At 48.8% G+C, this 26,225-nt stretch overlaps 1 protein-coding gene across 1 annotated transcript; it reads right to left on the bottom strand.

Moving 5' to 3' along the window:
- Nucleotides 1–382: 382 nt before the first annotated feature.
- Nucleotides 383–26,225, bottom strand: BPIFB4 (BPI fold containing family B member 4). The gene is made up of 16 exons (XM_010960861.3): nucleotides 26,120–26,225; nucleotides 25,116–25,178; nucleotides 24,254–24,773; nucleotides 23,200–23,304; nucleotides 22,323–22,466; nucleotides 19,920–19,983; nucleotides 19,401–19,461; nucleotides 18,215–18,306; nucleotides 16,422–16,622; nucleotides 15,024–15,077; nucleotides 11,267–11,437; nucleotides 8,891–8,958; nucleotides 7,067–7,109; nucleotides 6,333–6,396; nucleotides 4,296–4,372; nucleotides 383–712 (listed from the first exon to the last, which is right to left on the bottom strand). Exons 1-16 carry the CDS (start codon nucleotides 26,223–26,225, stop codon nucleotides 689–691), a joined length of 1,857 nt encoding a protein of 618 aa, XP_010959163.2. The 3' UTR covers nucleotides 383–688.

The raw sequence follows: 26,225 nt of genomic DNA, 5'->3' as shown, positions 1-26,225 counted from the left end.
CAACTGAAAGCTGGGAGAGGATAGGAGACCCTTGTCATCTCGGCACATGGAAGTTAGGCTGAAAGCCTCTCTGCAGTGTGCTGTCAGTCTGACGATTTTGAATTTGCTGCTCCTGAGTCCTGGCCCTCCCCATGTGCTGAGGAATTTTGGGGGGCGGGGACTGAGGCATGAGGGATCAGCCAAGCTGAGCATTGAAGAGGCAGTGAGAACTGATTAAGGCCCCTCCTGCTTGTTGCAGGGTCCTCAGAGATGTCTGACATCTTTCAATTTGTGCAGCTGTAGCTCCATCTGCCAGATGCTCCCAGCAAAGTCTTGAAGGAAAGAAACACCCAAACCCTGAGGAAGAGTCCTTTGTGGAGATTCACCCCAGCTGCAGGGAAAGTAGAATTTTTTATTGAAAGTGTGAAGTATGCGACTTGGGGTCCGGCACAGGGTCCGAGAGGCCTCAGTCTTCCAGGTGACCTCCTTCCCTGAGCCGGATGGGATTGTTTGTCAACAGGGGAAATGGCTGGGTCCTTTCTCAGGGGGCAGGGGGTGGGGTTCCAGTTGAGAAGAGGATTGGAGGGGTGGGGAGGGACCTGTTGTGAGGGCTGAAGGGACTTGGAGCTGTGGACTGTGTCAGGCCGAGCCTTTCCAGGGCTGGTTCTGGCTCCTTCCGGGGCTGTGGCAGCATCTCTGCTTCTGTCGTTCAGGCGCTCAGCACCAGAAGGTCCTTAGAAGGCAGAACAGAAAACCCAGTTAGGGGGTGGTGTGGCTCCTGGCTGCAGCCTCAACAGACAGTCGCCTGCCTTTGGTTCAGGCAAGTCACATTTCTGGGAAGTGGTAACTCTCAACAGTGGGGACAACTGGGGTTAAAGCATTCTGAGAATTGTCCTGGCCATGTCATTATCTTGCCCTGTTTAGGGGATCTTGGGCAAGACACTTCCCTTCCTGCCCCTCATTTCCTTCTTTTCCAAAACAAAAGAAGCAGGCCTGAGCCCCTCTCCGCATTCTTCCAAAATCCACTGTTCATAATTACAAATATCTACAACAAAATAAATAGTAAAAGTAGTAGACTTAGTCCACAGAACGAAATCAATACTCATGAGTCTGTACTGATATAAAAAATTGAGTAAATAGATAAATGCATTTTTTCCTTACAGCAGAATTCCAACTAATAAATGTAAAAGGAATTGCAGAAATAGAAAATCACCACTGGGCAAACACAATGGTAATAACTGTTGCAGGCAAGGACCATTAGTGAATGCCAAAATTAGTGGGGGAGAGTATGATGGGAAACAGGATATTTGCATAGGCTTAAAGTATCTCCCCATGAGATATTTATTAGTTACGAAGGGAAAAATAGTAACTTGTTGGAGAAACCTGGCAGGAACCACCTTAACCACAAGATCAAAGTGAACATCTCTCATAATCAGATTCTAACATCAGGTGCGCCATCGTGGCACACTGAGAAGGACAGAGCATCACTTCGGTGGAGTTCTTGCTGGAAATACATAATCCAAATTTAACCATGAGAAACTATCAGTCAAATCCAGATTGAGGGACATCCCACAAAATGGGCCAGACTCATCAGGAATGTCAAGATCATAAAATACAAGGAAAATTGAGGAACTGTCACAGACTGGAGGACACCAAGGGGCCATGACAACCAAAGGGAAAGTAGGATCCAGGATCCTGAACCAGACAAAGGACATTAGTGGGAAGCCTGATAGATGAGGCCTGTTGAGCAGTTAATTGCTTTGTATCAAGGTTAATTTCCTGGTTTTGATCATTGTGCTCTGGCTGTATCAGATGCTAACATTAGAGGAAGTTGAATGAAGAGTATTCTGGATCTCTCTGTACTATTATTGCAATTTTTTAAAGTCTAAAATTATTTCAAAATAAAAAGTTAAAATAAATGGCTAGACTCATATAATAATAAGAATAGGTACCATTTGCAGAGGGCTTTCAAGACCCTCTGAGTCTTTATTTTTCCTGAGTCTTTCTTTAAACCAGTGGTTCTCCACCTTTCAGACCCAACACCCCATTTTACATTTTATTATAAGTTCTTGTATTATTTCTTTTATTATTCTGAAACAAAATTCATACTTATACAGTCTACTTACACACATATTTTAAAAAAACAGTATATAAATTCACTCACTGGAATATAAAGAAGAAATAAAAATTAAGTCATTTATTATAAAATAAAACGTTTTTCGATAGGAAATACTGAAGCAGAGAATGATTATTCAGCAGAGTAAGATTCATCCCCACTAATTTAAAAAATCCCTTCAGGTTGAGGAGATTGGTTGCAATACAGCCCTGGTTGAGAACCACTGGTTTGAGCTGCCTCCATTATCTCAGTGCAAACCCTACATCTCTCTAGCTGGGTGACCTTGGGCAAGTGGCCTACCTTCTCTGATACTCAGGTCCTTCACCTGTGATGTGAGGGCAAACATCAGCCGGAGCTGTGGTAAGGCCCCAAGGCATATAAAACAGTGTAGGGGGCACTGCACATGCTCAGTAAATGGCAGAAACAGTGATGATGATGATGGTGATGATAAATTTATGCCAATCCTGGTCACATTTCCTAACCCTTTTTAAAAAGTCAGTAACAGTTAACACTAAAATGCTATATCTCTTTTAATCTCTCACCATAAACTCCACGACATGGGTAGTGTTGTTCCTCATTTTCAGATGAGGAAACTGAGGCCAGAGTGGTACTGAGGTCCTGCAGGTGCTCAAGAGAAGGGACCAGGGTGGGTACCCCTGGGGACTGTCCCAAAGCTTGCATCTGACCCTTGCCCACATTGCCCATCCAAGGTCACTGCCACCTCCCTTGACAGCTCCCCTAAGGTGGTGGGGGCCCACCCCCTGGACTGAGGCCCAAGCCTGATCTGAGTGTAAGGAGTTGGGTTCTCTGCACACGGCTGGTGGCTTTGCAAATAGATGCCACCTTTTGAAAAGAAAATTGTCAATCTGGAGCAAAAGCCCATTCATTCCAGTTCCAGGAGTATGTTCTAAGGAACTAAATCCAAGCCAGAAGCAGCTCTGGGTGCTAGGATGTTTACTACAGCCTTCTTTATTGCAATGACGACACTGATAATAATGGACGCTTCTAAAATGCTTACTACGTACCAGGGAAGTGCTGTATAAGGCACTTTACACACAGAATCTCCTTTTATCCTAAACACAGCCCTATATGTAGTTACTATGATTAGCCCCTTTTTACAGAGGAGGAACTGAGACTCAGAGAAGTTAAGTAGCTTGCCCAGTGTCACTCAGCTGGAAACTGGCAGAGTCAGGATTTGAACCTTGGCCATTGGGCTCCAGTGCCCTCACTCTTTAACTCCGACACTCTACTGATGGAGCCCCTGATCGAAGCCATGTTTGAAAATAAAACTCCAGGTAACCATAAGCTTGTTTTCTATGTCTGTGAGTCTGTTTCTGTTTCGTAAATTTGTGCCATATTTTTTTAGATTCCACATATAAGTGATGCCAGGGGGGAAAGGGGTGGGGGAGGGATAAATTAGGAGTTTGGAATTTGCAGATACTAACAACTATATATAAAACAGATAAACAACAAGTCCTACTGTTCAGCACAGGGAACTATATTCAATATCTTGTAATAACCTATAATGATAAAGAATATGAAAAAGAGAATTCCAGAAATATTAGAATGAAAACAGCAAAATGTTCTAAGTGGTCATTTCTGAGTTGCAAATAAATCTAGGAGGATAAACATGTGTTTGTTTAATCTTTTCTGTATTTTCCAAATTTCAAACACTCAGCATATGTGTTTTTTTGTAGTGGGAACAAAACTCCCTCTATTTGAATTTCAAGGCACCAGCCATGATTATAATTAGTGGTTATTTCAGGAATATTTACCCAAAGGCCCATCTCTCCCCACTGGCTGGGCGAGCTTTGCAAGGGCCAGGATCGTGCATGTTTTGTTCACTGACATGTCCCCTGTCCTTTGGATGTTTTCTGGCACAGAGTAGGTGCTCAATCAAAGTTTTTCCAATGAACTATGTCACACTTCCACTTTGGGCAGACCCCTTACTGCTCTGAGCCTCAGTATTCCCATCTGTGAGGTGGGGGCAATGATATCTGTCTTGAGGACTAAATGAGAGTGTGGTGTGAAAAGCTTCACTTAAGTCTCTTGAGCAGCTTTGTTTCATGTTCCCTGAGCCCCATCTTTTGAAGGAAGAGGCCCCTGTGGCTGTGGTCCCACTCTTCTCTTCCCTTGTCTTTCTCCTCCCCATGTCTGGGGCTGGCTAGGAAAGCAGAACTGAGATTCTATCTCCCCTTACCTCTAAGACGTCGATGTCTGCATTGCTGAAGTCGATGTTGAGGATTTTGGGGAGAGGGACGCCAGAGCCCAGCACGGCTGTGGGGAAAAAATGATCAGGTACAGTCAGTGTGGCCAAGAAGCATCAGCCTTCCAGGAAACCACCTGTATTTTCAGGAAGACTAACCATTTCTTTCATGCCTGGCAGTTCCTCCTGCCAGGAGCACACTCTCTCGCCCTGGCCCGCCCGCTGAGTTCTGAGCCTTGCCTGAGATTCTGGATGTCACCTCTGTGAGGCATCCTCCACCCTAGGCCAAGCAGCTCTGGGCTCCTGCCACTCTTCTTGAACAACTCCATTCCAGAAATCACAAAATATTAATTCTCTATCTCCACATCTGTCACCGCCACCAGATTGTGAGTTTCTTCAGGAAAAGACTGTGTCCCTATAGCCTTGGGCCGGGCACAGAAGAGGAGACAGAGGTTTGCAGAATGAGGGCATGGAAGGATGCATGGGGGCCTCAAGGTGACCGCCATGGGAGGTACTGTGGGGTTTAGATTGTCAGAGCCTAAGCGGAGCTGCTGATGAATATTCTAGAAAGAAAGAAGGAAGAGAGGAAACAAGAAAGGGAGGCAGAAAAGGGCAGGTGGGGAAACAGGATTGAGTCAGACTGAACAGACTTCCTGACTCCAGCAGGATTTTTCAGAAAGCTAAGGGCATTGTGAATCTACCCCCAGAGGAATATATTCAGCATTTCCCAAACTTGCTTGGCCCAGAACCCTTTTCTTAGAGTATCTTGTAAGATTAGTTTTCTATGAAACCCATTTTGGGAATCACGGATCTAATCCAATCTCTCACTTTTGAGAATGAACTGCATTATAGTGAGATTAAGGGCCTAGCTACCGAGGTCATACCACCTCTTAGTGGCCAAGCCAGGATGAGAGTCTCCAGCTCTTGGGCTCCAGGTCAGCCCAGCCCAGCTCCTGACATTGCCTTTTCCTGTCAGGGACTGAGCACGGGCTTGGTGACCAGCACTTTCTTGTGATTCAGATTCAGTCTCATCTGCTGATGGTTCCCAGAGTAAGGGTCTGTTTGACATCAAGAGCTCTCCAAGTAAACCCAGCTGACAGAGCTGATGCTGCCCCCTCTTCATCCTCTCTTGCAGGAAGCAGAAGTAGGGGAGAGAGAGGTTGGGGCTGAGGAGCATGAGGGCTGGGGACTGGGGTTTCCAATCTTAACAGGGTAACTGACAGGGCTGCTGTCCCAGCCTCCAGTGGCCCCGTAGTTCAACAAGTAGCCACAGAGAGGAGGCACCATGCTCAGTCTGTTCTGTTTATGAATTTGGGCAAGAAAACCCTCTAACTGACAATGCGACTGCCTAGGGGGCCGGTTCTGGCTTAGGAGGCTGGGGTTGTCGGTAAGAGCAACTTCAGCTTTATCTGTACTGATTGAACTTTTCACAATAATGTGTGCATGTGGTCCCTGTATAAGTAAAAAAAATACACAGTGAAAAATAAGTCAAGAATACAACCAGGTGAATATACTTAATGACACTGAACTGTGCACTTAAAAATGATTAAGAAGGTAAATTTTATGTTATGTGTGTTTTACCACAACTAAAAATGAGCATATAAAGAAATAAACCCAGAAATACTTTAAGCTGTATTTTAAAAAACAGAGAAAGAAGAGTTTAGAAGGAAATATACCCAGATGTTGCGATTATTGCCTCTGGGAGGTGATATTTTGTTTTCTAAACTGTCCTGGACTTTCTCAAATGTACACACATGTAATTTTCATATATAAGCAGAAGTTTTCATAGATAATCAGAAAAATCAGCCAAATAAGAGGGAGGTAAGGAATATAGCAAAAGCAGCAAATATGGAAGTTGATGGACTCAGGGCAACATTTGCATTCAGAGGCTGAAATAGATAAGCTTACAATGAAGTTCTCAGAAATGCTATTGAGGTGGGATGGCTGCACATCAGATATGTCCAACAAACCAGTAGCCGCCCAGTCTCCCAGCCATGTGTCCCCCGGGGAGGCCCAGGCACCTGCTCTCACCGTTCATCGCGGGCATGAATGCCAGATCGAAAATCTTCCCAACCAGCACCTCCATGAGGCCAACCTACAGAGGGAGGACAAGAGGCTTCGGTTGCTCAGATCCAAAAGGATCCTCGAGGCCCCGCCCTGCAGTCAGAGAGGAAGTGGCAAGGCTGCGCTGGGAGAATCTGGGAGCTGGCAGTCAGAGCCCCTGGACTCCGGAACCACGATGCTGGGAGCCTCAAGGCACACCTGGTCTGCCTGCTACCTGTACAGCTGTGGGGGCTGAGGCCCAGAGTGGGGCACAAGCTGGTCCAAGGCTCACGGTGAGGCAGGGACAGAGGGAGGCCCAGGTCCTTCCCAGAAGCAGGGGGTCTATGGTGGCTCCCTCTGACACCACAATGGCGACTTGGAAGGCCCTTGGGCCCTGGAGCCGACACTCCAGGTTCCCACCCCAGCTCAGCCTCCATGGGCCCCCACCACCTCCCACCCTGGAGTTGAGGGATTTGGGCCAAGTGATCTCCGTGTGGGCAGTCTGTCAAAATGGGACAGCATCACAGGCAGAGTAGAAGGAGCTGTGTGTCTGGACTCTGCCCCTCCCTCGGTTTGTGGGCCTCAGTTTTTCCATCTGAAAAATGAGGCCTGACAGCACTGATACAACCAGGGCTTTGGGATTCACAGACACCCAGGCCGCAGCCAGCCTCACGGGCATGCTATTCCCAGATCTCACTCTGGGGCCCGAGCATGGTGCTTACATCAAAATTGCCCACGTTTGAGGTTCTGAGGTTAAGGCTGGTCCTGCAGATAAAGAAAACAGCGCATTACAAGTAGTGATTGACTAAGAATCATAAATATTTCAATAAACCGTCAGAAGCCCCTCCACCAACATCCTCACGGAGGCCTCTGTCCATCTGGAGGAGTTAATTAAGAACAAAGCTGATCGCCACGTATGGAGCGCTGACCATGAACCAGATACAATGCCGCATACGCAAGGCTAACATCACAGCTGGGTGTCCTCGGCAAAGCACTTAACTCCCCCCGCCTCCATTCCCTCCTCTGCAGAGTGGGTGGCTGCAGGGACTAAATGAGAGAATTCAAGTAAAGCCCTCTGAATCCCGCCTGGTGCATGGTGAGTGCCACGCACATCTGAGCATCACCACGACCTCGCTTGACCCTTTGGCAACCCCGTGGAGGAGGAACCAGGGACTCCCCAGGGACTTGGCATCGCCCAGAGCTAGGGAGAGAGAGCCCGGGCTCACGTCCTGAGCTGGGCTCGCGTCCTGAGCCGTGCTTGTGGCCACTGGGCTATTCTGAGCAGTGAGGTCTGAGACCTGGGTTTGAGGTCTTGCTCTGCACTCTGAGGACCTCAGCCTCGCTGTGCCTGAATCTCACCTGCAAACCGACAGTCCTACCTGAGAGAGGCCGGATCAGGCTGGCCCACAGAGCAGAGAGCCATTGGAACCACTGATGTCCAACCGGAGATGAACAAATGAGGCTTCTCAGGGGAGAAGACTCTGGTGGAATGCTGGATTCCTTCCCCACTTCCACTCCCATCCCTCCGTTCCCCATGGTCACTCCATCTACAACACCCAAGCTCTCTCCTGCCCTTGGAAGTTTGCCTGCCTTGCTCTCACTGCTGGAAACCCCAGCTTTTCACGTGGCTGGCCTTTCTCCCCATCCAGGTCTCAGTGTCTGGCCTAAGAAATTCCCGAATGGCTTTGATCAGCATCACGTCATGAGGAACTCCCATTGTTGGGCTTGATAAGAATTTGTTGTAAGAAGAAAACCTAACAAGGATCTAGGCACATGCTGAACAATTTACACACAATCCCATCCATCTTGAGGTTGGAGTAATAGTAGCACTTAGACACAGGCCAATGTCAAGAATTAAATGAATTAAGACACACTGAAGGCTTAGCTCAATGCCTGGCACATAGAAAGCATCCAATAAATAATAGTTCTTATTATTTTAAGTCCAAAGAGGTAGAGACAATTATGACCATTTTCAGATGAAAAAACCAAATTTCAGAGAGACAAAGTCACTTGGCCTATGTCACACAGCCAGCTGGTGGTCACGTTAGGATTTGAACCCATACTGCTCGGCTCCAGAACCTGTGCTTGTAACCAACCATTCCTTGTAGCTCCAGGTCAGAGAGACCTGGGTTGTCTCAAAGCCCCTCTCTGTTACTGAGTTGTGGCCTTGAGTAAGTAAATCCACCTCTCTAACCCTAGTTTTCTCCTCTTTAAAATGGGAGACTAACAGCCCCAACACCACAAGGCTAAGCCAGGTAAGATATATGGGTACCCAGCGCAGAGCCTGGAACATCACCACCACACCATCATCATCATTATCCACGTGATTGTTGGCAGTGGGTCCATCTGAGAAGCACATGGCTCCAGCCCCAGCCCAGCTTGCGCCAGTGGCCCATTTTCCCCTTTGCAGCCCCTTGGCTCTACCACGACAGCCATGCCCGGAGACCTCCAAGCTGTCCCTGGTTGCCGGGTGAGCTGGCAGCAGACACAGCAGCACCCCAGAGGCCTTTCCGAGGAGAGGAGCCCGAGGGAGCAAAACCCCTTACTTGTCCAGCTTGGCGTCGATCATGAGCTTATCGTTCTCCACGGAAAACATGGCCAAGAGGTCTGTGTCCTGGAGGAAAGGGGAGGAGAATGAAACGTCACCGCTGTCGCACTCTGGCCATGGCTGGCTGAGCGCTCGCTGCGTGTCGGGCACTGGCTAGGTGCTTCGTCAACACTGACCACGAGAACAGTGGTTCCCTGGGGTTGGGGTCAGACCTTTTATAAATCAAGACCCCCAATAGTGTTCACCATGTAATGGGTTTTCCCCATCTCTGGAGGGAAGGAGTTGGCAATCGTAAGTTGTCTGCATTAACTGTTGTTCGCAAGTAGGTAACAGCAAGCAGGGAACATCACTCAGAAAGACAGCTGTCGCGAGAAGCTGATGGTTGGCAGGGGAGTGTTTACCAAGTTTCTCTGGGCTGTCTCAGAGCAGGTGGGAGTGGCCTGTAGCCTGGGAGACCTGCTTCAGATGAGCCATTGAAGATGGGATTGGGTATCATCACCGTCAATCATAACTGCCCTGCCCCACCAAGAAGGCACACAAGGTCTAGACTTGTCCTCCTCTCCAAGCAGAAGCCTTGTTGGAGGAGGATCCCTCTTTGCTTCCCTGCCCTCCCATCCCCCTCCCTGCAAATAAAATAAAACAAGTTGATCTTATGAAAAAAAAAAAAAAGACACTCCCAGCACATTCAGGTGATGTTATTAGCAGGTGACATCAGTGATGTTATTCATAATAACTGGGACGACGGAGAAAAAACAGGGGGTCTGGATGTATAGGGCAGGGACCTACACAAGCATGGGAAATCATCCTGCAGCAACCGCGTTTGAGCTGAGGCCTGAAGGATGTGTAGGATTTGGCCAGACGGAAAAGAGGGTGCGAGGGTGATGGAGGCAGTGGGAAGAGCATGAGCAGAAGTGCTGGGGCAGGAAGGAAGCTGGCAGAGGAACAGGGAGAAGGCCGGAGAGCGAGGAGTGAGAGGGCTTCTGCAGGCTGGAGTAGGGATGGGGCCAGAACAGGCAGGGCTAGTGGGCTGGAGAGGAGTCAGGGCTGTGTCCTGGGGGCAGAGGAGTCACAGCAGGGTTGTGAGCCAGATGAAATGTTTGGGCTATTGATGGAAAAAAAAATCTCTGCACAGCACGGACTAGTCAAAAAGGGACTGGATCAGGGGCAGCCCTCTCCACTCCCGGGTGAGAATCAGCCCTTTTAATCTCGTATCTGTCAATGCCACAATGCCCAGAGTGGACTCCACACATGCTTCAGGTGAGAACACCCACTTCCCAGAGAAGAGGTGGCTCATTTTGTCTCCGGCCCTGGGAGGAGAGATTAGGCAGATACAGCAGATGGGACAGAAGCCTAAGTGTCTGAGCCTAAAGATTTAACCATGGAACGGGAACTGGCACTCCGTACAACTTAACACACTCCTTCCACAAATATTTACTGAGCACCTACTATGTGCCGGATCCTGTGCTAAGCTCTGGGGATCCCTAAGGGAATAAGACACTTTGTGTCTCTGCCTAGTAAAGAACTAACAAACAAATGCATTTAATAATGTCACATTAAGGCTGTGAGCAAAGTAAAGCAAGGGAGGCAGAGGGAGAGGTGGAGGTATTTGAGAAAGGGGGTCTGGGAAGACCTCTCTGAGGAGGTGACATCTGAGCAGAGATCTAATGGAAGTGAGGGATGGGCCACGCAGATGTCTGGGGGAAGAGCATTCCAGGCAGAGGGAAGAGCATGGGCAAAGGCCTGGGTGGGACCATGCCTGGCATGTTGGGGGGACACCGAGGAGCTGAGAGGTGACCTCGGGATGCTTTGGAAGGATTTTGTGGACCACTGTTAGGGCATTGGCTTTTGTTTCGGGTTTGAGAGAGGAATAATGTGATTTTAAGAGGATTCCCTCTATAAAATAACTGGAAAACGTTGTGTTTGTCTCTTTCCCCTGCTAGGTACTAGGTACCAAGGACAAGAAAGCCAGAACCATCTGTCTTGTTTCCCTTTTCTCCAGCATCTTGTAGAAAACGTAACACATAGCAGATGCTCAATAAATCTTGCTGAACAAGTGACCACAGGCTACTTTGCCACACGCTATGATGTACAACCTGTGAGAATAACAGCAACACTTCTGGGCCCTCAGGGTATCTCAGGTGCTTCTCTGCATCTCATTGATGCCCTGGCGCCGTCCCCACGTGGTGCAGGAGAAAATCAAGCATAGAGAGGGGAGTGACTTACCCCAGATCACCCAGCTAAAAGTGCTAAAGACTGGTTTTGAACCAGATCATCTGGACCCCAAGCCAGATTCGTTGTCACGGTGGTAGGGCCCATGGGGATTTGAAGGAGTCTTCGGACTCCGAAAGACCTCGTGACAACACCCCTGACTCACCACATCGAGGAGGCAGATGGTGGTCTCGACGTCATTGGGCTGGGAGACCATGATCTCGGCAGTGGCAAACACCTTCACCAGCGCCTTGTCCTTCTGCAGCGTCACTGAAGGTGGGTTGGGCACCTGGATCCTGATAGTGAGGGGGCGGGACTCGGGATACTGCTGGAACACCTGTTGGGGGCAGCGGGCTGGGGTGAGTGGGGCCCTGGGTGGTGGGGTGGCTCAGGGAGTCTAAATACACAGCAAGGGGTCCCACATTCGATCCCTCCAGACCCAACTACCTTGCTTGAGTCCCAAGAACCACATGGAAAGCTTCCAATCACTGTGGGGTTTGGACCAGGGGCTGCCTTCTCCAAGCCTCTCACACAGGGTTATCGTGAGAATTCAATGTGATCATGTCAGCAAAAGCTTCAGACTCAATGCCTGACACGTGGAAATGCTCAAAACCTGGTACTTAGTGAGATGGGGTCCTGGGGTGGGGGTGGGGGCACTGGGCCCAGTGCTGGACATTCCTACTCTCATTGAATCATCATAACAACTCCATAGGGTATTTTCCCTTCATGTTACAGATGAGAAAACTGAGGCTCAGAGGGAAACCTGAAGCAAATTTTCCAAGGCCACCTGGAGAACTGAGAGTCTAGGCCAGGTCTGTGTGACTCTGAAGCCCAGGACCTCTCTCCCCTCCGGCTGAATTCGGAATGCCTCACAGTGAAGTGCAGAGCAAGGCATAGCTTGCCCACCCACCAGATCTCCTGGGGTCTCTGGAGACCCACAGTGGGGGTGGGGGGTGGGATCTGAGCCAGTTTGCTGCAAATTGATTCTCTCAAAGTAAATTTACTAAAGGGGCAATTCATCAAATGACCAGCTTCCCTTATTTGCTAAATAACGGATTTACCAAAAAAATTATTTTCAGGAACGCTCTTCTTGAATATATTAAATGAGCATAAATAAATGAGAAAAAACCCCACAAAATTACTTAAAAAAAAAACAATTTAAATGGAAACTTTTCCATATGAGGTGTGGGTCCTAGTCCTAAGAAGACCCTCTTCACTTTCTTGAACACCTTCAAGGTGAATCTGTTTTGGACAAGCTCTTGGTCTGTCAGCAAGCTCTTGGTGGATTCGCCTTTTGGCAAATTGGCTTTCAACAAATCAATGATTTTGTAGTTTGGCTTTGCACAAAAAGATTTTCAGGATACTTCCCCAAAGGGGCCTGCCTTCCCAACCACCTCCACCCCTACATGCAGAAACTCCAAGAATTAGTAACACTGCCTTCACAGGGACTCTGAGAGTTCACCGTGAATTCTGTCTCCACAGCAACAGGGGACCCAGGATGCTCATCCTAGCTCTGTTCAAACCTCTCCTGGTGACTCTGCCCCAACCTAGGTCTCCAGGAGACATCCCTCTGTGTCTCGCCTGCGTCCCCCTACGCAGACCCAGCCCCGTATGGAGGCCCCTGCTCTGGCTCAGCCGTGCTGCTGCCATGTTGGGTGATCTCTCTGAGCCTGTTTCCCCACCTGGAAACTGGGTTGCTGGTCCCTTCTGACTTCATGGATGAGGGGAGGACTAGAACCAAATGAAAGGGTGGATTCTTAAAAACTTTCATGAACCAAAAAGTTCAGTGCACATAAGAAGTGTTCCAATAACCATAAGTAAAACAAAAGGACAACCTACGGAATGGGAGAAAACTTTTGCAAATGAAACCGACAAAGGCTTGATCTCCAGAATAGATAAGCAGCTCATATGACTTAATAAGAAAAAAACAAACAACCCAATCCACAAATGGGCAGAAGACCTAAACAAGCAATTCTCCAAGGAAGACATACAAATGATCAACAGGCACATGAAAAAATGCTCAATATCACTAATTATCAGAGAAATGCAAATCAAAACTACAATGAGCTATCACCTCACACCAGTCAGAATGGCTATCATTCAAAATGACAAATGCTGGAGACGCTGTAGAGAAAAGGGAACCCTTCTATACTGCTGGTGGGAATGCAGTTTGGTGCAGCCACTGTGGAAAACAGTATGGAGATTCCTCAAAAGACTAGGAATAGACTTACCATATGACCCAGGAATCCCGCTCCTGGGCATATATCCAGAAGGAACCCTACTTCAAAATGACACCTGCACCCCAATGTTCATAGCAGCACTATTTACAATAGCCAAGACACGGAAACAATCTAAATGTCCATCAACAGGTGACTGGATAAAGAAGAGGTGGTATATTTATGCAATGGAATACTACTCAGCCATAAAAACCGACAACACAACGCCATTTGCAGCAACATGGATGTTGCTGGAGAATGTCATTCTAAGTGAAGTAAGCAAGAAAGAGAAAGAAAAATATCATATGAGATCACTCATATGCAGAATCTAAAAAAACATAAATACTAAACAGAAAAAGACTCATAGACATAGAATACAAACTTGTAGTTGCCAGGGGGATGGGGGGTGGGAAGGGACAGACTGGGATTTCAAAATGTAGAATAGATAAACAAGACTGTACTGTGTACCACAGGGAAATATATACAGGATCTTGTGGTGGCTCACAGCAAAAGAGAATGTGACGATGAATGTATGTATGTTCATGTATAACTGAAAAATTGTGCTCTACACTGGAATTTGACACAACATTGTAAAATGACTATAACTCAATTAAAAATGTTAAAAAAAAAAAGTAGTCCAATAAATAAAAGGTCCAGCTAATTGAGGATCCACCTGCCCCCCTGGAGCTGCCGCAGTTCACATTAGTAATTGTGCCCCGCCATTCACCTTTTAACCACATGAGGGCGATAGTGACCATTTGTTGAGTTTGGTCTCATTTCCCGCCTCCTTTGAACTCAACCCAGAACCAGACAGCACAGGTAGAAAGGAGATGAAAAATGTCTCACGTGGCTGTAAATTAAACCAGTCCTTTGCAGCTGTGTGATGCTTTCTACATAGGAAGCTCTTTGCTGCCATGTGTAACATAAAAGGCCTGGGAGCAGAGCTGGGACAAGAACTGGGATCAGAAAGGCCTTCGTTCCAACGATGTGTGGCCGCTAAGCCAGCAAGAGTGCAGTTGCTCTTTTTTTTTTTTAATTCAAGAATTTGTCGCTATTAACAAGAACAAAAATAGTTAACACTTCTTCAACACCTACCCTGGGCCTAGGTTCAAATCCTAGGTCCACAGCCACCCTGTGAGGTGAGCATGTTTGCCCCTGTTTCCCAGATGAGAAAACTGAGGCTCAGAGAGGTCACTTGCCTAAGGGAGTGAGGTTGGGATGTGCTGAGCTGGAATTCAAATTCTCATCTGTCTACTCCAAAAATATGGCTCTTTCCCTCTAGGCCTCCAGGTACCCACAGGTGCCCTGTGTCCGCATCTTTACATGCTTTATCACCTTCATCTCCTTCACCCTCCTGGATGAATGTGTGGAATAGGTATGAGCATCCTTTCTTAACAGAGGAGGAAACTAAAGTTCAGAGATGTTAAGATTCTTGCCTAAAGACACACAGCAAGGAAGTGGCCAGGCTGGGATTAGACCCGTGCAGGCCAGTCCCCTGCTAGAGCTCAGGTTCTCTCCACCTCAACCCTCTGTGTCCTCCTCTCACAGGGGCCTGGGATCCAAGCCTCTGTCACTGTACTCCCAAGGTGGGAGTCGGGGGTGGAGCACCCCACCTGAGTGCTGAGAGTCTTCCCTTCCCACCCAGATTCTGGGACAGCTAGAGGGAGTGTGAGGCTGAGGACAAGGGGAGGCATCAGCCTTCCGTACCTTGGGAATCAGGGCTCCCAGTGTGGACGTGGTGAGTGGAGGAAGCTCTTCAAACTGCAGGAAAAGAAGAAGGGTTATGTGAGTCCCTGAGGCTATGGAGACAGACAGGATTTTCTAACAGTGGTTTAACTCCTACACCCTCTCAGACAACCCCTGGGAGCATCTCCTCCTCCTTAAAGACTCCTAGGGAGGCCTTGCCTGTCTAACGGTTGCCACCACAGTAGCCATTTTGTGGTAAAGTGGACTGGCCAGCCACTTAAGCTTACCAGACAGGACTTTTAGAGCAGGAGGCAAGACCTGAGACCTTCTCCTCTAAAAATGTGATTCTTTATTAAGTCAAGGTGAGCATCAGCGTATCCATGTGCGTAACCCAGGGACCATTAAATGCATGACTCTGCTGTATACCTGGACTACCTGTACTAATATTTACCTAATTTCTTCTTTAAGTGACTTACTTTTTAAAATATCAAATACTAAAAAGTGGGAAGCCAGTACCACTTGGCAGAAAGAGATGGCAGCTGTAAAACCAAATGCAATAAGAACAAAACAATGACATGACATTCTGCATGGATATTGTTGTCTGGGGGGGTTGGGGTGTGGGTCTGTTCTCTCTGAGTTTAAGAAGATGCCTAAAAGTTTAAGAGAGGCTTACGATACACTGGCACCAAAAGGAGACTATGCTCCAGGTAGAATCAAGGTTGACATAATGTGTATGATTTTTTTGGAGAGCGTCTTGTTTTTATGAGATACACACTGAAGTTTATAGAGTGAAATGTCATGAAATCTCCAAAAACTCAAATTGTTCAAAAACAGATGAATGGATGGATAAGACAGGCGGTTAGGTGGATGGATGGATGGATGGACAGATGGATGAACAGATAGATATGATACAAATGCAGCAAAATAGTAACTGGTGAAACTAGGTGAATGATATTATGACATTAATTATACTCTTTTGCAACTTTTATGAAGGCTTGACAGTTTTTGAAAAATTTGGAGAGAAAATGACTCTGGAACATAGCTAACGGTGATATTTTATTCTTGTGCTCCTAATAATTACTTAGCATCAGTGTTTACCAAGTAAAAAGATTCGAAACATTTATTTTGAGATACAGATATATGGATTATATTATGCTTTTAAAAAAGGATTGGAATAAAATTATATTGAGTAAAATAGGGATCAACTTTTTGATGTCACGTAGTGGCATGTCTGTGAATCACCTACCACCCTCCCAGACAGCACACTTTGGTAAACGCTGACATAATCGATACCCTGAACTGGAGATAAGTATCTGCAGTTTTCGTGTTAGAGCCATTTCCCCAAGGCCATGGGAGCTAGGGAGGATCAACGGGGAGCAGCGTGCTGCCCGCCCAGCCCACCCCGCGGGCCTGACTCACCATGCCGTCGGTGATGTCAATATCCAGTGCCCTTTGCTTCTGCAGGAGAGTCAGCACTGAGCCCAGAAAGTTGGCAGAAATGGCCAGTTGGGAGTTGGTGTTGTCACCCATGGGGGGCAATTCTGGCATTTGCCTGGGGGCCACGGCTGGCCGCCCCAGGGGATAGTCAATGAGATCTCCTCCGGCCTCCCCAACCAGGGTCTGGGGAAGCAGAGAGGAAAGGGGTCACAGGGAGAGGTGCAGGGAGAAGAGTGGAGAAGGGAGGCTGAAGGCTGGGGTGAGGCCCTGCATCTGCCTCCAGGCAGGATTCCTTGGTTAAACCCACTGGGTCTTAGTGACTCTTTGGTTTGTGGCCCTCATAAATTCACTTTGTGATGGGATGGCATCTCTTGTAGTTCCCACGCAGTGACAACTTATAATTAAGCCACAACATAGCACCGTGTATTTGAAATACATGTATGACATAGAGTCTGCTCTGCTCAGCCCTGCTATAACCAGTTAGCAAGTTTTTCGCCAAGCAATACACACTGGAGCACCTACTCTTGAAAGACCAGACTACTCTCCATAGCCTACAAGGCATTATGGGGTCTGCCCTGGAACTTCTGCCCCTCAACACCCCGCCTTCTGCGGTGCAGCCCCCAGGACCTTGTCCATCCCTGCCCCCACCTCAGCACTCCCACCGTGGTGGCTTCCCACATGCTGTTCTCTCCCCCACACTCTTCTTTGTTACATCCCACTCATCTGGCTAGCCTCAGCTCAAGTGTCACCTCCACCAGGAAGCCCTCTGTGACCTCCCCAGGCCTGCTTTAGGCTCTGATGGCCTGGGAATCTCTTTCACAGCACTCATGAGCTCTAGTTGTACATTGGTTTAAACAGTTCTTGGATGGCCTGTCCCCTCCAATAGGCTGCCAGCTCCATCAGGCCAGAGCTCTTGTCATGTTCACTACTGCACCTCCAGCCCCAGCCCAGAGACTGGCTGGTAACTGATAAATATCTCATGAATAACTCTGTGTTTATGAATATACCAGGAGTGCGTAGATATGTGCGCACAGGTGTGTGTGTGCATGAGGGTTTGGGTGTGTACCCGTAGCTCTGTGTCTGATGGAGCAGGTGAGGAGACACTCACGTTCGTGCAGCCCAGGGGAGATATGTGTGCGTGTGCGTTCGTGCATAGTTAGGAGCCATTCAGCTGGCAGCCACCAGATGCCACCAGCTCACAAGAGCTGGTTCCAGGCATCTCTTCTCAACACCACGTTTAGTGAATCATGTTAGTAGCTTGAAATTGGCCATGGTGGGAGTCCTTATACCATGGAAATCAGCAAAACACTACAAATCAGGACTTTTAAAAATAAATCATGAAAAGCCCATTGTTAATGCTTACCAGCATGCAATTAGCCAGATTCATTTCTGCAGCAAACCCAAGCCTACAACAGCAGCTCTAGTAGCTAGAAGCCAGATTGCCTGGTTCAGATCCCAGGTTCACATTTATTAGCTGTGTGACCTTTGGCAAGTGGCTTACCCTCTCTGTGCCTCAATTTCCTCAATAAAAGTGCTTACCTCATACGATTAATCTACAGAAAGCACTGAGATATGCCCGGCATATAGTAAGCACTCGATAAGTGTTGGCTGCGATTGGATTTTCCAACATGACTCCTAGAAGGTCCTCATCTAATCAGGAAAGGGTCCTGTTCAAATGCTGCTTCCCAGGCACTCAGCAGCAGCCTGGGGGACTCTCACAGCTCTGCCCGTGAGGAGAGGGCCACGTCCCCAAGCCCCAAAGCCCAGGCACTCACATTGAGGTCCAGCTCCAGGAATTCCCCAGTCACAAGCGGGAGGCTGGAGAAGGTATACTGGACGCTTCCTAATATCCCCAGAGGAATCAGAGCTGCAGACAAAAGTGGAGGTCACAGGAAGGTCCCCTTCACCAACCCAGACGCCCTCTTTGTGCCCCGAGAAGGGTGGGGTGATGGGGCTCCAGTTCCAGACACCATGGAAAGAGTAAAAATTCTGGGTTCGAATCCCAGCTTTGCCTCTTCCTTGCTGTGTGATCTCAGTCAAGACACTGTGCCTCTCTGAATCTGTTTCCTCCTTTATAAAATAGGCTTAGTAGAACTCCTTAGACTGTACTGGGGGGCCAAAGAGATGGTGGATATTGATAAGCTTTGTAAACTGTGAAGTGCTGTACACCAGGGAAGAAGTCTTAGGGTTCTACAACAGGAGGCTTAACTGAATCTGGCATTTCCCTGACTGCTTATGAGGAACAACCCCACCTCCTGGACTATTCCTCTCTTGTTCCTGGACACAAAGGGAGAGAATTTTACCTGTCTGGGAAAGCCATCCTCAAACTACCTAGAGTCCCAGAGAAATAGGAGCACCATCCCAGAGGGCTGCCCTATACAGCTGTCGAGGCTGTGCACTGCACAACTCAGTGCCACCATTGTGCTGTGGTCTGCTTAAAAAGAGGTCCCTGGAATTATGGAGTGCACAACTGCACAACTACGTGGAGCAGGCTTGCCTCAGGGGATGTTCACTCAGAAATTTTGGATTAAGGGCTGGTGATGGAGCATGATTCTAGAGTCTCCATGGCGTCTGTTACTTGCCAATCTATTACTATTCACTCTCCAATTTCTCTGGGTGGTTGAAGCCAACTCCCCCATTTAGAGATGAGGCAACTGGGAAGAGTCTCTCCAAGTCCACATGCTGCCAGGGCAGAGCCAGGGCTTGAATCCAGCCTCCTGACTCCCAGTCCAGAGCCATAGTGCCCTGGGGTCCAAGAGGTCCCTCTGGGACTTGGGGGGATGTTTGGGGACAAGAGAAAAGGCCAGGTATCCCCCTCTCTCCTGGCATCAGTCACACAGCACTCCACCACACTGGGCTCTCCTCCCAGGCACTGCTGTGTCCCCAGTGACTTCTGCGGGCTGGGCCCAGATCAGGTGCTAGTAGACAGTGGCTGAATGAAGCAAGGCAAGAAGGACTTACAGTCCACGAGACCCAGCTGGTCGTTGACAAGACCCAGCACCACGTCCACAATGGGGCAGAGCTATAAAGGAGAGAGGTCACTGAGTTCCGGTGTTGTGCAGTAGTTGGGGAGGAGGATGTGCACAGTAACAATAGCCAATGTTTACTGACTGCATCCCTGTGCTTGGCACTGTCCTCCCCACAGCCCTATGGGGAAGGCTGTCTCACAATTCCCATTTTACAGATGGGAAAACTGAGACTCAGGGGGTGATATGAGATGTCACATAGCTTGGAAGTGCCGGAACTGGGATTCAAGCCCAGAACTGTGATTCTCAAGCTTCACCTCCTTGTCTCGCCCCCAGTCTGCCTCCCCACATTCTTCAGGGCCCTTCCCAGACTCCCCACAACATGTCCCAGCCCCCTGGCTCACTCCATCCCTCTGGGTCACCCGCATACCCCCAGGGATGGAGGCCAGTCTGTGGCCCCTCTGTCTCAGGAAAGTCTGTGCTCCCCACTCCCCATCCCAGGATGGGTTCTTACCAAGTCCGGGAGGACATTGGCCAGGACTCGGTTCACTAAGTTGTCCACGAGGTTGGGGAGGAGCCTGGGGAGAGAGGAATGGGACGAGGAGGCTCACCAAGCTTGTCTACACTCGGGGCCCTAGTCCAGGAACTGCTGGAACAGTGGGAGCCCTGGGGTGCTGGAAAATCATTCTGAAGGATAGAAGGGCAGTGTACATTGGCCCTAGACATGGCTGGACAGGCTACCCAGGCAAATTGCTTGGCTTTTCATTCATTCATTCACTCATTCATCTATTCATTCATTCAATCAACAAACAAGCAAATGCTCTTTGAGATCTCCAGAGGGCCAGGCCCAGGCTGGGGTGTTTCTGATTTTTAACTGCAAATGTCATTCCCTCCTGCACATCTGTCCCTCTAATGGGCTTCTGCTGCAGCTTTGCATAATCTTCCTGAAGGGAAAACAAGCACCTAGCACAGTATCTGGCGCAAAGTCAGTGCTCAGTAAATGTTTGTGGAAGGGAGGGAAGAAGAGATACTGGTCCACAAGGGAAAATGAGTTATTGGTGCTGAAAAGATTAGGAAATATGACCCATTCTACAGACAAGGAAACTGAGGTCCAGAGAAGTGACCCAGAGCAAGTTCTAAGTGCATCACCCAGCTCTAAACTGACACTCCTAACCAGCTAGTGAAGGAAGGAAAGAGATTATTGGTGCATAGACAAGACATATAAATGGGCGGACGGACAGACTTGTAATGCAGGTATTTGTTTCCCGAGGCTCTGTAGTGATGAGAATATGAGGGAAACATGGCTATCCTAACACAAAAGTATCACTGACAGCCTGACCCCTTGCAAATCGGTCCACCTCTGCCTTGTCTGTGCACCCCACCCCCACCCCCAGGATGTAGCTGACTGTCTCATGCTGTGCAAAGCAAAGAATTTCTTCAGATACAGTCCAAATTAGGTCATTTCTCCCAAGGTTACTATGCATTATGGTCTCCACTGTAAGTGGATTCACCTTAAGGGGCCCTGTCTTGGTTCTAATTCTCCTTGGATGAGAAGGCCTGTGAGAATGCACACGCATGTTTACCCAAGTGTGTGTGCACGTGCACATGTGTGTTGGGGGATAGTCTGAAGTTAATCTGTGTATATTCAGGGCACAGTCTGTTTCCTCCAGGGAAGTTATGCAACAGACACATTGGCTCACATGTAAAAGGACATATGTAAGAGGCTATTCATTGCAACCTCATTTGTTACAGCAGATTAGACAATGTTCACCAATAAGGGGATAGGGCAAATAAACGACTGTCCATCCAGACAGTGGAGTATTATGCAGCTGTGAAAAGGAAAACAAAAAGACACTCTGTGTTTCGTACAGAAAATTCTTCCAATAGATGAATGGTGAGAGAGAAGTGCAAAATGATGTTTATAGTATGTGCCCATTTGTGTTAAAATGAGGATGGGGAAAGAATCTACATTCCTCTTTGCTTCATTTGTGCAAAGATATCGGAAGGAGAATTGAGAAACCACCATGGTGAGCTCGATGGGATGGGGCGATGGGAGGCAGGGTGGGAAGGATCTGTGCCTTTTTATCATTTTATATTTTTGAACCATGTACTATCCGATAGATTTCCTCATGAAAATATGAATTAAGGACCTGTGAGGTTTCTGTATTTCTCTCCCCCTCCTCACCAGAACACCAGGAGCTGATTTCTCTGCCTCCGCCATCCTGGGGCAGAAACAAAGACTCAGAGAAGTCCACATGGATCAGAAATTTGGGTTTCTCATTGTACAGTGAATTTCTCTGATTCCTCAGTTTAGACGAGATGCGGGCTGGGGGGATTGGGCCAAGAAATTGGTAAGACAGGAGGGGAAGGAGTAGGGGCCTCAAAGCAGAACAAACATCTCTCAGGATGCGGGTCAGGGAGTGAAGAGAAAGGGACTTAGCTCTGAACTGCCCTGATGCGCCCACGTCTAGACCATCACCTGGACCTCCCTGGAGTGAGGGTGTGGACTTGGCCACTTTGTGGGGAGTGTGTAATAGAAAAAACTCACCACCTGACCAAGGTCATATTGAACAGAATCATTTGGGAAGTTTCCCTGGGAGTTGGGGCACAAATGGACACAAAACCCCATGAGGCATGTTTTCATAAACTCTTTAAATGTGCCAGATTCTTCACTAAGTATTTTACATTCATTATCTTAATTCCAAAGGGGAAGAAATTACCCCCATTTCACAGATAAAGAAAGTGGAGCTCACAGAGGGCGACAGAGTTGCCTGAAGTCACACAGCAAGGGACAGTGAAGCTGAAGAGATCTGAACCCCAGGCTGCTTCCAGATCTTCTGCTCTTAGCCACATGGTTTGCCCAAGACAGACCACTCCACCATCCCCAAAGGCATTCCCCCTGCTCACTGGTACTCACCCTCGCAGCAGCTTGACTTTGATGCCCCCGAGGAGCGTGTCACATCGCTCGATGACCAGCCGTGGGTAACCCGTGCGGTCCATGGTCAGCCGGACCTTCGCTGTGATGTTCACCTCCACTGCGATGTCCAGGAAGCCGATAAGACTGGAGGAGATCACGGGGCCAGGGAGGCAGTGAGTCAACCCCCAACCACTACCTCACCCCTTGGGCTTTGCCCTGGCTGTCCCTGCTATCTGCTGTGCTGCTTTCTCCTCTCCAGGGGTCCCAAACCAGAAGGTTTCCCCAGTCCCTCAAGTTATCTATAAATGAATCTATCTCCCCTTAGTCTACGAGAGCTTCAAAGGCTGGAAACAGGCCAATAAATGAACTCCATGTATAAATTCTGGTTTGCAAGGTGACCACCCAATCACCTAGCTTTGGAGATATGACCTCGTCCCATGGCGATAAACTGATGCAAAACTCCACCCTCTGAGGGCCTCTAATGAGCGCCAACCACGTGGCAGGCACTATTCAGGGAGGCTTTTGCTCACCTTCCCTCACTGTGGCCGCAGCCACCTTATCATGCTCATTGCAGGTGAAGACACTCAGGCTCAGTGACATTAGGGGACTGGCCCAAGGTCATGCAGATTAAAAGAGAGTCAGGATTCGAATCCAGGCTGTCCCCTGACTCTAGCCTTCCAGATCTTAACATCCACACAGGCTGCCTTCACTGCTGACTGCTCAGGAGATGACCTGAGTCCAAAGGTATAAGCCATGCGTGAGCTGGTGAAGCATTAGGTCTTTTAGTCCCCGCATTATGGACAAAGAGGGGAGATGACCTGCCCAAGATCTCCCAGCCAAGATGTGACCGGGATCCCCCAGGGCCAAGGGCACACACCTCTTCCCGTTGATGGCCACGCGGGTGTACAAGCTCACGTAGACGCCCACACCAGGCAGGAGGCGCACGGACACCCGAGGGAGGGTCAGCTCCACGATGCGCAGCCTGCGTGGTGGGGCGAGAGCGGTGAGAGTCAGCCACCACCACTGCCTGCCACCCCACTCTCCTGGGACCGCCCTCCCTACACCTGCCTCTTCTTTGCCCCATTCATTCCTCCTGACTCTAAAAAGACCTGTGGTTCTAAAAACACAGAGAAGTTAAAGGCAACAAAATGCCATGACCCTAAATTCCCACTGCCTGGAGACCCACTGTTTACAGTTCCATGTATTTCCTTTGAATTTTTTTTTTCACGTAAAGATGCTATTTCTTCTGCCTGTTCCTGCCCTTCTTTGCCCAGTTCCCTCCTACACATTCTTTAGATTTCAGCTCCAGGTCCTCTTCCTCCAGGAAGCCTCCTCTTATCTCCCCACTATACACATCCTCATTTCTCCATTATCTTCTTACCACTGTTGTAATTGTATGATTATTTCCAGGCTTCTTTGTCAAAGCCATATACCCCACCAGCCTGCAAGCTCTATGAGGACATGTCTTTTCTTGGCTAACCATGAGGTTGTGTCCCTAGTGCCAACATAGCGGCCCACACATAGTACGTGTTCTAAGTACTGAATCAAATAGTGAACCTGAGGAGGAGGCTGGGCATAATTGAAATTATAATAATGCATGTATGATTTTAAATCCTTGGGTTTTTTTCCTCCTAGACCATATTACTATGACCTTTCTAAAGATGAAAAAACTGAGACTCAGAGAGGAAAAGAATGGCCCAAAGTCATACACTAATATAAAAAGTTGAGCTGGGATTCAAATTCAGAACTGTTTATTGACCAGACCCCAAACCATACAACTTGGGATTCAAGATGTCCAGTCCTAGAGCCAAGCCCTAAAGTCTACGGAGTTCTGAAGACCCTCCCTTTTCCAAATACTGGCCTCTGGGGGTGATCTGTCCTGGCTGAAGGTGCTCAGGGAGCTTGACAGGGAGAGCCTGGCCCCTCCTTACCCCGTGATGCCCTGCACGGTGCTGAGGATGCCGCCCTCGCCGAGCACGCCCAGGACACCTCCTCCTCCGAGAAGTCCTCCGTCACCAAGGAGACCACCTCCGCCGAGCAGACCACCTTGGCCCGCTAGGATGCCATCAGCTGCCAGCATGCCCCCAGTGCCCAGCAAACCACCTGGGCCCAGTGCCCCAGTGGCTACACCGGGTGGGATCTCTCCTGGCTGCAGCTCCCCTCGGTGAAGTCTGCCCACGGTTGCCACACCTTCAGCTGACCTGTACCGCCTGTGGTCCCTGTGGCTGCCATATGCATTCTCAGCATGGCGGTAGTTGCTGTTTCGGAGGTCCCTGGTGCTTCCATCAGACTCAAGGATCTCCCCGTATCGGTATTTGCCCCCCAGCTGAGCGGTGTTGTCGTTAGCCTCAATGCGACCATACTTGTAATTACCACCAAGCTGCTTGCCATTGGTATACTTTGGGGGTGGTTCTCGGACATGGAAGTCATTGTAGGGAACGCCACCGACACCTCGGGAGATTTCAGCTCGTCTGTAGTCATCATAATGGTGCCGGCCGCCACCCAAAAGACCGCCACCCAAGAGACCACCACCACTGCCACCCAGCAACCCACCACCACTGCCACTCCCACCACCCAGCAGTCCCCCACCACTGCCGCCCAGGAGCCCGCCACCACTGCTGCTACCGCCACCCAGTAACCCTCCTCCAACTCCACCCAACAGATCACCACCACTCCCTCCGCCCCCACCACCAAGCAGGCCCCCCAGAAGACCACCTCCCCCGCCACCTCCACTTCCACTTCCACCAAGCAGACCCCCTAGGAGAGGCCCACCACCATCACCACCAGCTTTACCCAAGGGCACCTCTCTCATGGCCGAGCGGAGAGCATCACTTTGCTGCAGGGTGCCCGAGATGGCTGCAGAGAAGAAGAGGTGTCAGGCAGGGGCTCCTCCGCTCCAGCCCCCACTTCGGAGCATTGCTCAACTCTCTGGGCCCCACTTTCCCCTTCTGTAAAATGCCAAGGTCGAACAAGAAGGTTCCTCCAGACCAACCCAGCCGTGACGTCCTGGTGAGCTCATTAGCTGCTGGCCTTGATCTGCTAGCACTTTATCTGGGTTTCGACAGCATTCAGCCAAACCTGGGTGAATCTTTCTCAGAATCCTCCCTTCCAAGGGCTCCACACTTCACAGCTTAAAAAACCTACTTCCTCGTGCACTACCCTAGCTGATTTTTGGGAAACAGTCAAGGCCAGAATTATTGTCCCCATTTGATGGATAAAGAAATGGAAGCCTGTTACATTTAAGAAATAAGACATAATTTTTTATTCTCATGATTGCCTTGGACTGGAAGTAGGGCAGGAAATGTGTCCTCGTTTGCCAGATGAGGTCCCAAGAATTGGAGGCAGGATTAATGACAGCTCCCACTTTTGAGGGATTTCTGTGAACCAGGAACTGTGCTAAGTTTTCAAAAGATTATCTTATTTAATTCTGATATCAATCCTCTGAGATGGGGACCACAATTACACCCTCTTTGCAGATGAGAAAACTGAGACTCAGAGAACTCACGTCATAGACTTAAGGTCACACAGTCAGTATCTAAACCCCAGGAAGCCTGACTTTAGGACCCAAGCTCTTAATCACTACTTTCTACTGCCTCAAGCATAAAGTCCCCAATGTGGTGTCGGGCACATAGCAGGTGCTCAGGAAATAGTAACCAAAGAAACTAAGACCCAGACAGAAGTCAGCCATCCACCCTATGTAAAATCTACCAGTGAGGAAAAGAGTCCTTGGGAACTTCAGAGTTGGCTGGGCTTCCCTACCCCATGCCACCCCTCACCCCCGGCAGGGCTGGACTCACCATTGCTCAGCACATCCTTGGTAACCCTGAGGACAGTGTTTGTCTCTTGGCGGATGCCACACACCGCTGCCACGGACAGAGCAGCCACACACCATGCCGTCCACAT

Source organism: Camelus bactrianus, chromosome 19 (assembly GCF_048773025.1).
Source record: "Camelus bactrianus isolate YW-2024 breed Bactrian camel chromosome 19, ASM4877302v1, whole genome shotgun sequence".
NCBI classification, from domain to species: Eukaryota; Metazoa; Chordata; class Mammalia; order Artiodactyla; family Camelidae; genus Camelus; species Camelus bactrianus.
The sequence above is the reverse complement of the archived record's forward strand: the minus strand, read 5'-3'. Positions and strand labels throughout refer to the sequence as shown.

Bases quoted from the DNA above. Each gene is read 5' to 3' on its own strand.
- BPIFB4 (XM_010960861.3), bottom strand. From the start codon at position 26,225: ATGTGGACGGCATGGTGTGTGGCTGCTCTGTCCGTGGCAGCGGTGTGT. The intron at 22,467-23,199 runs GTGTGTGCCCTT...GATCTCCTCCAG, and splicing joins GTGGCCATCAACGGGAAGAG to TCTTATCGGCTTCCTGGACA. The intron at 15,078-16,421 runs GTGAGTCAGGCC...CTTTTCCTGCAG, and splicing joins TTGACATCACCGACGGCATG to TTTGAAGAGCTTCCTCCACT.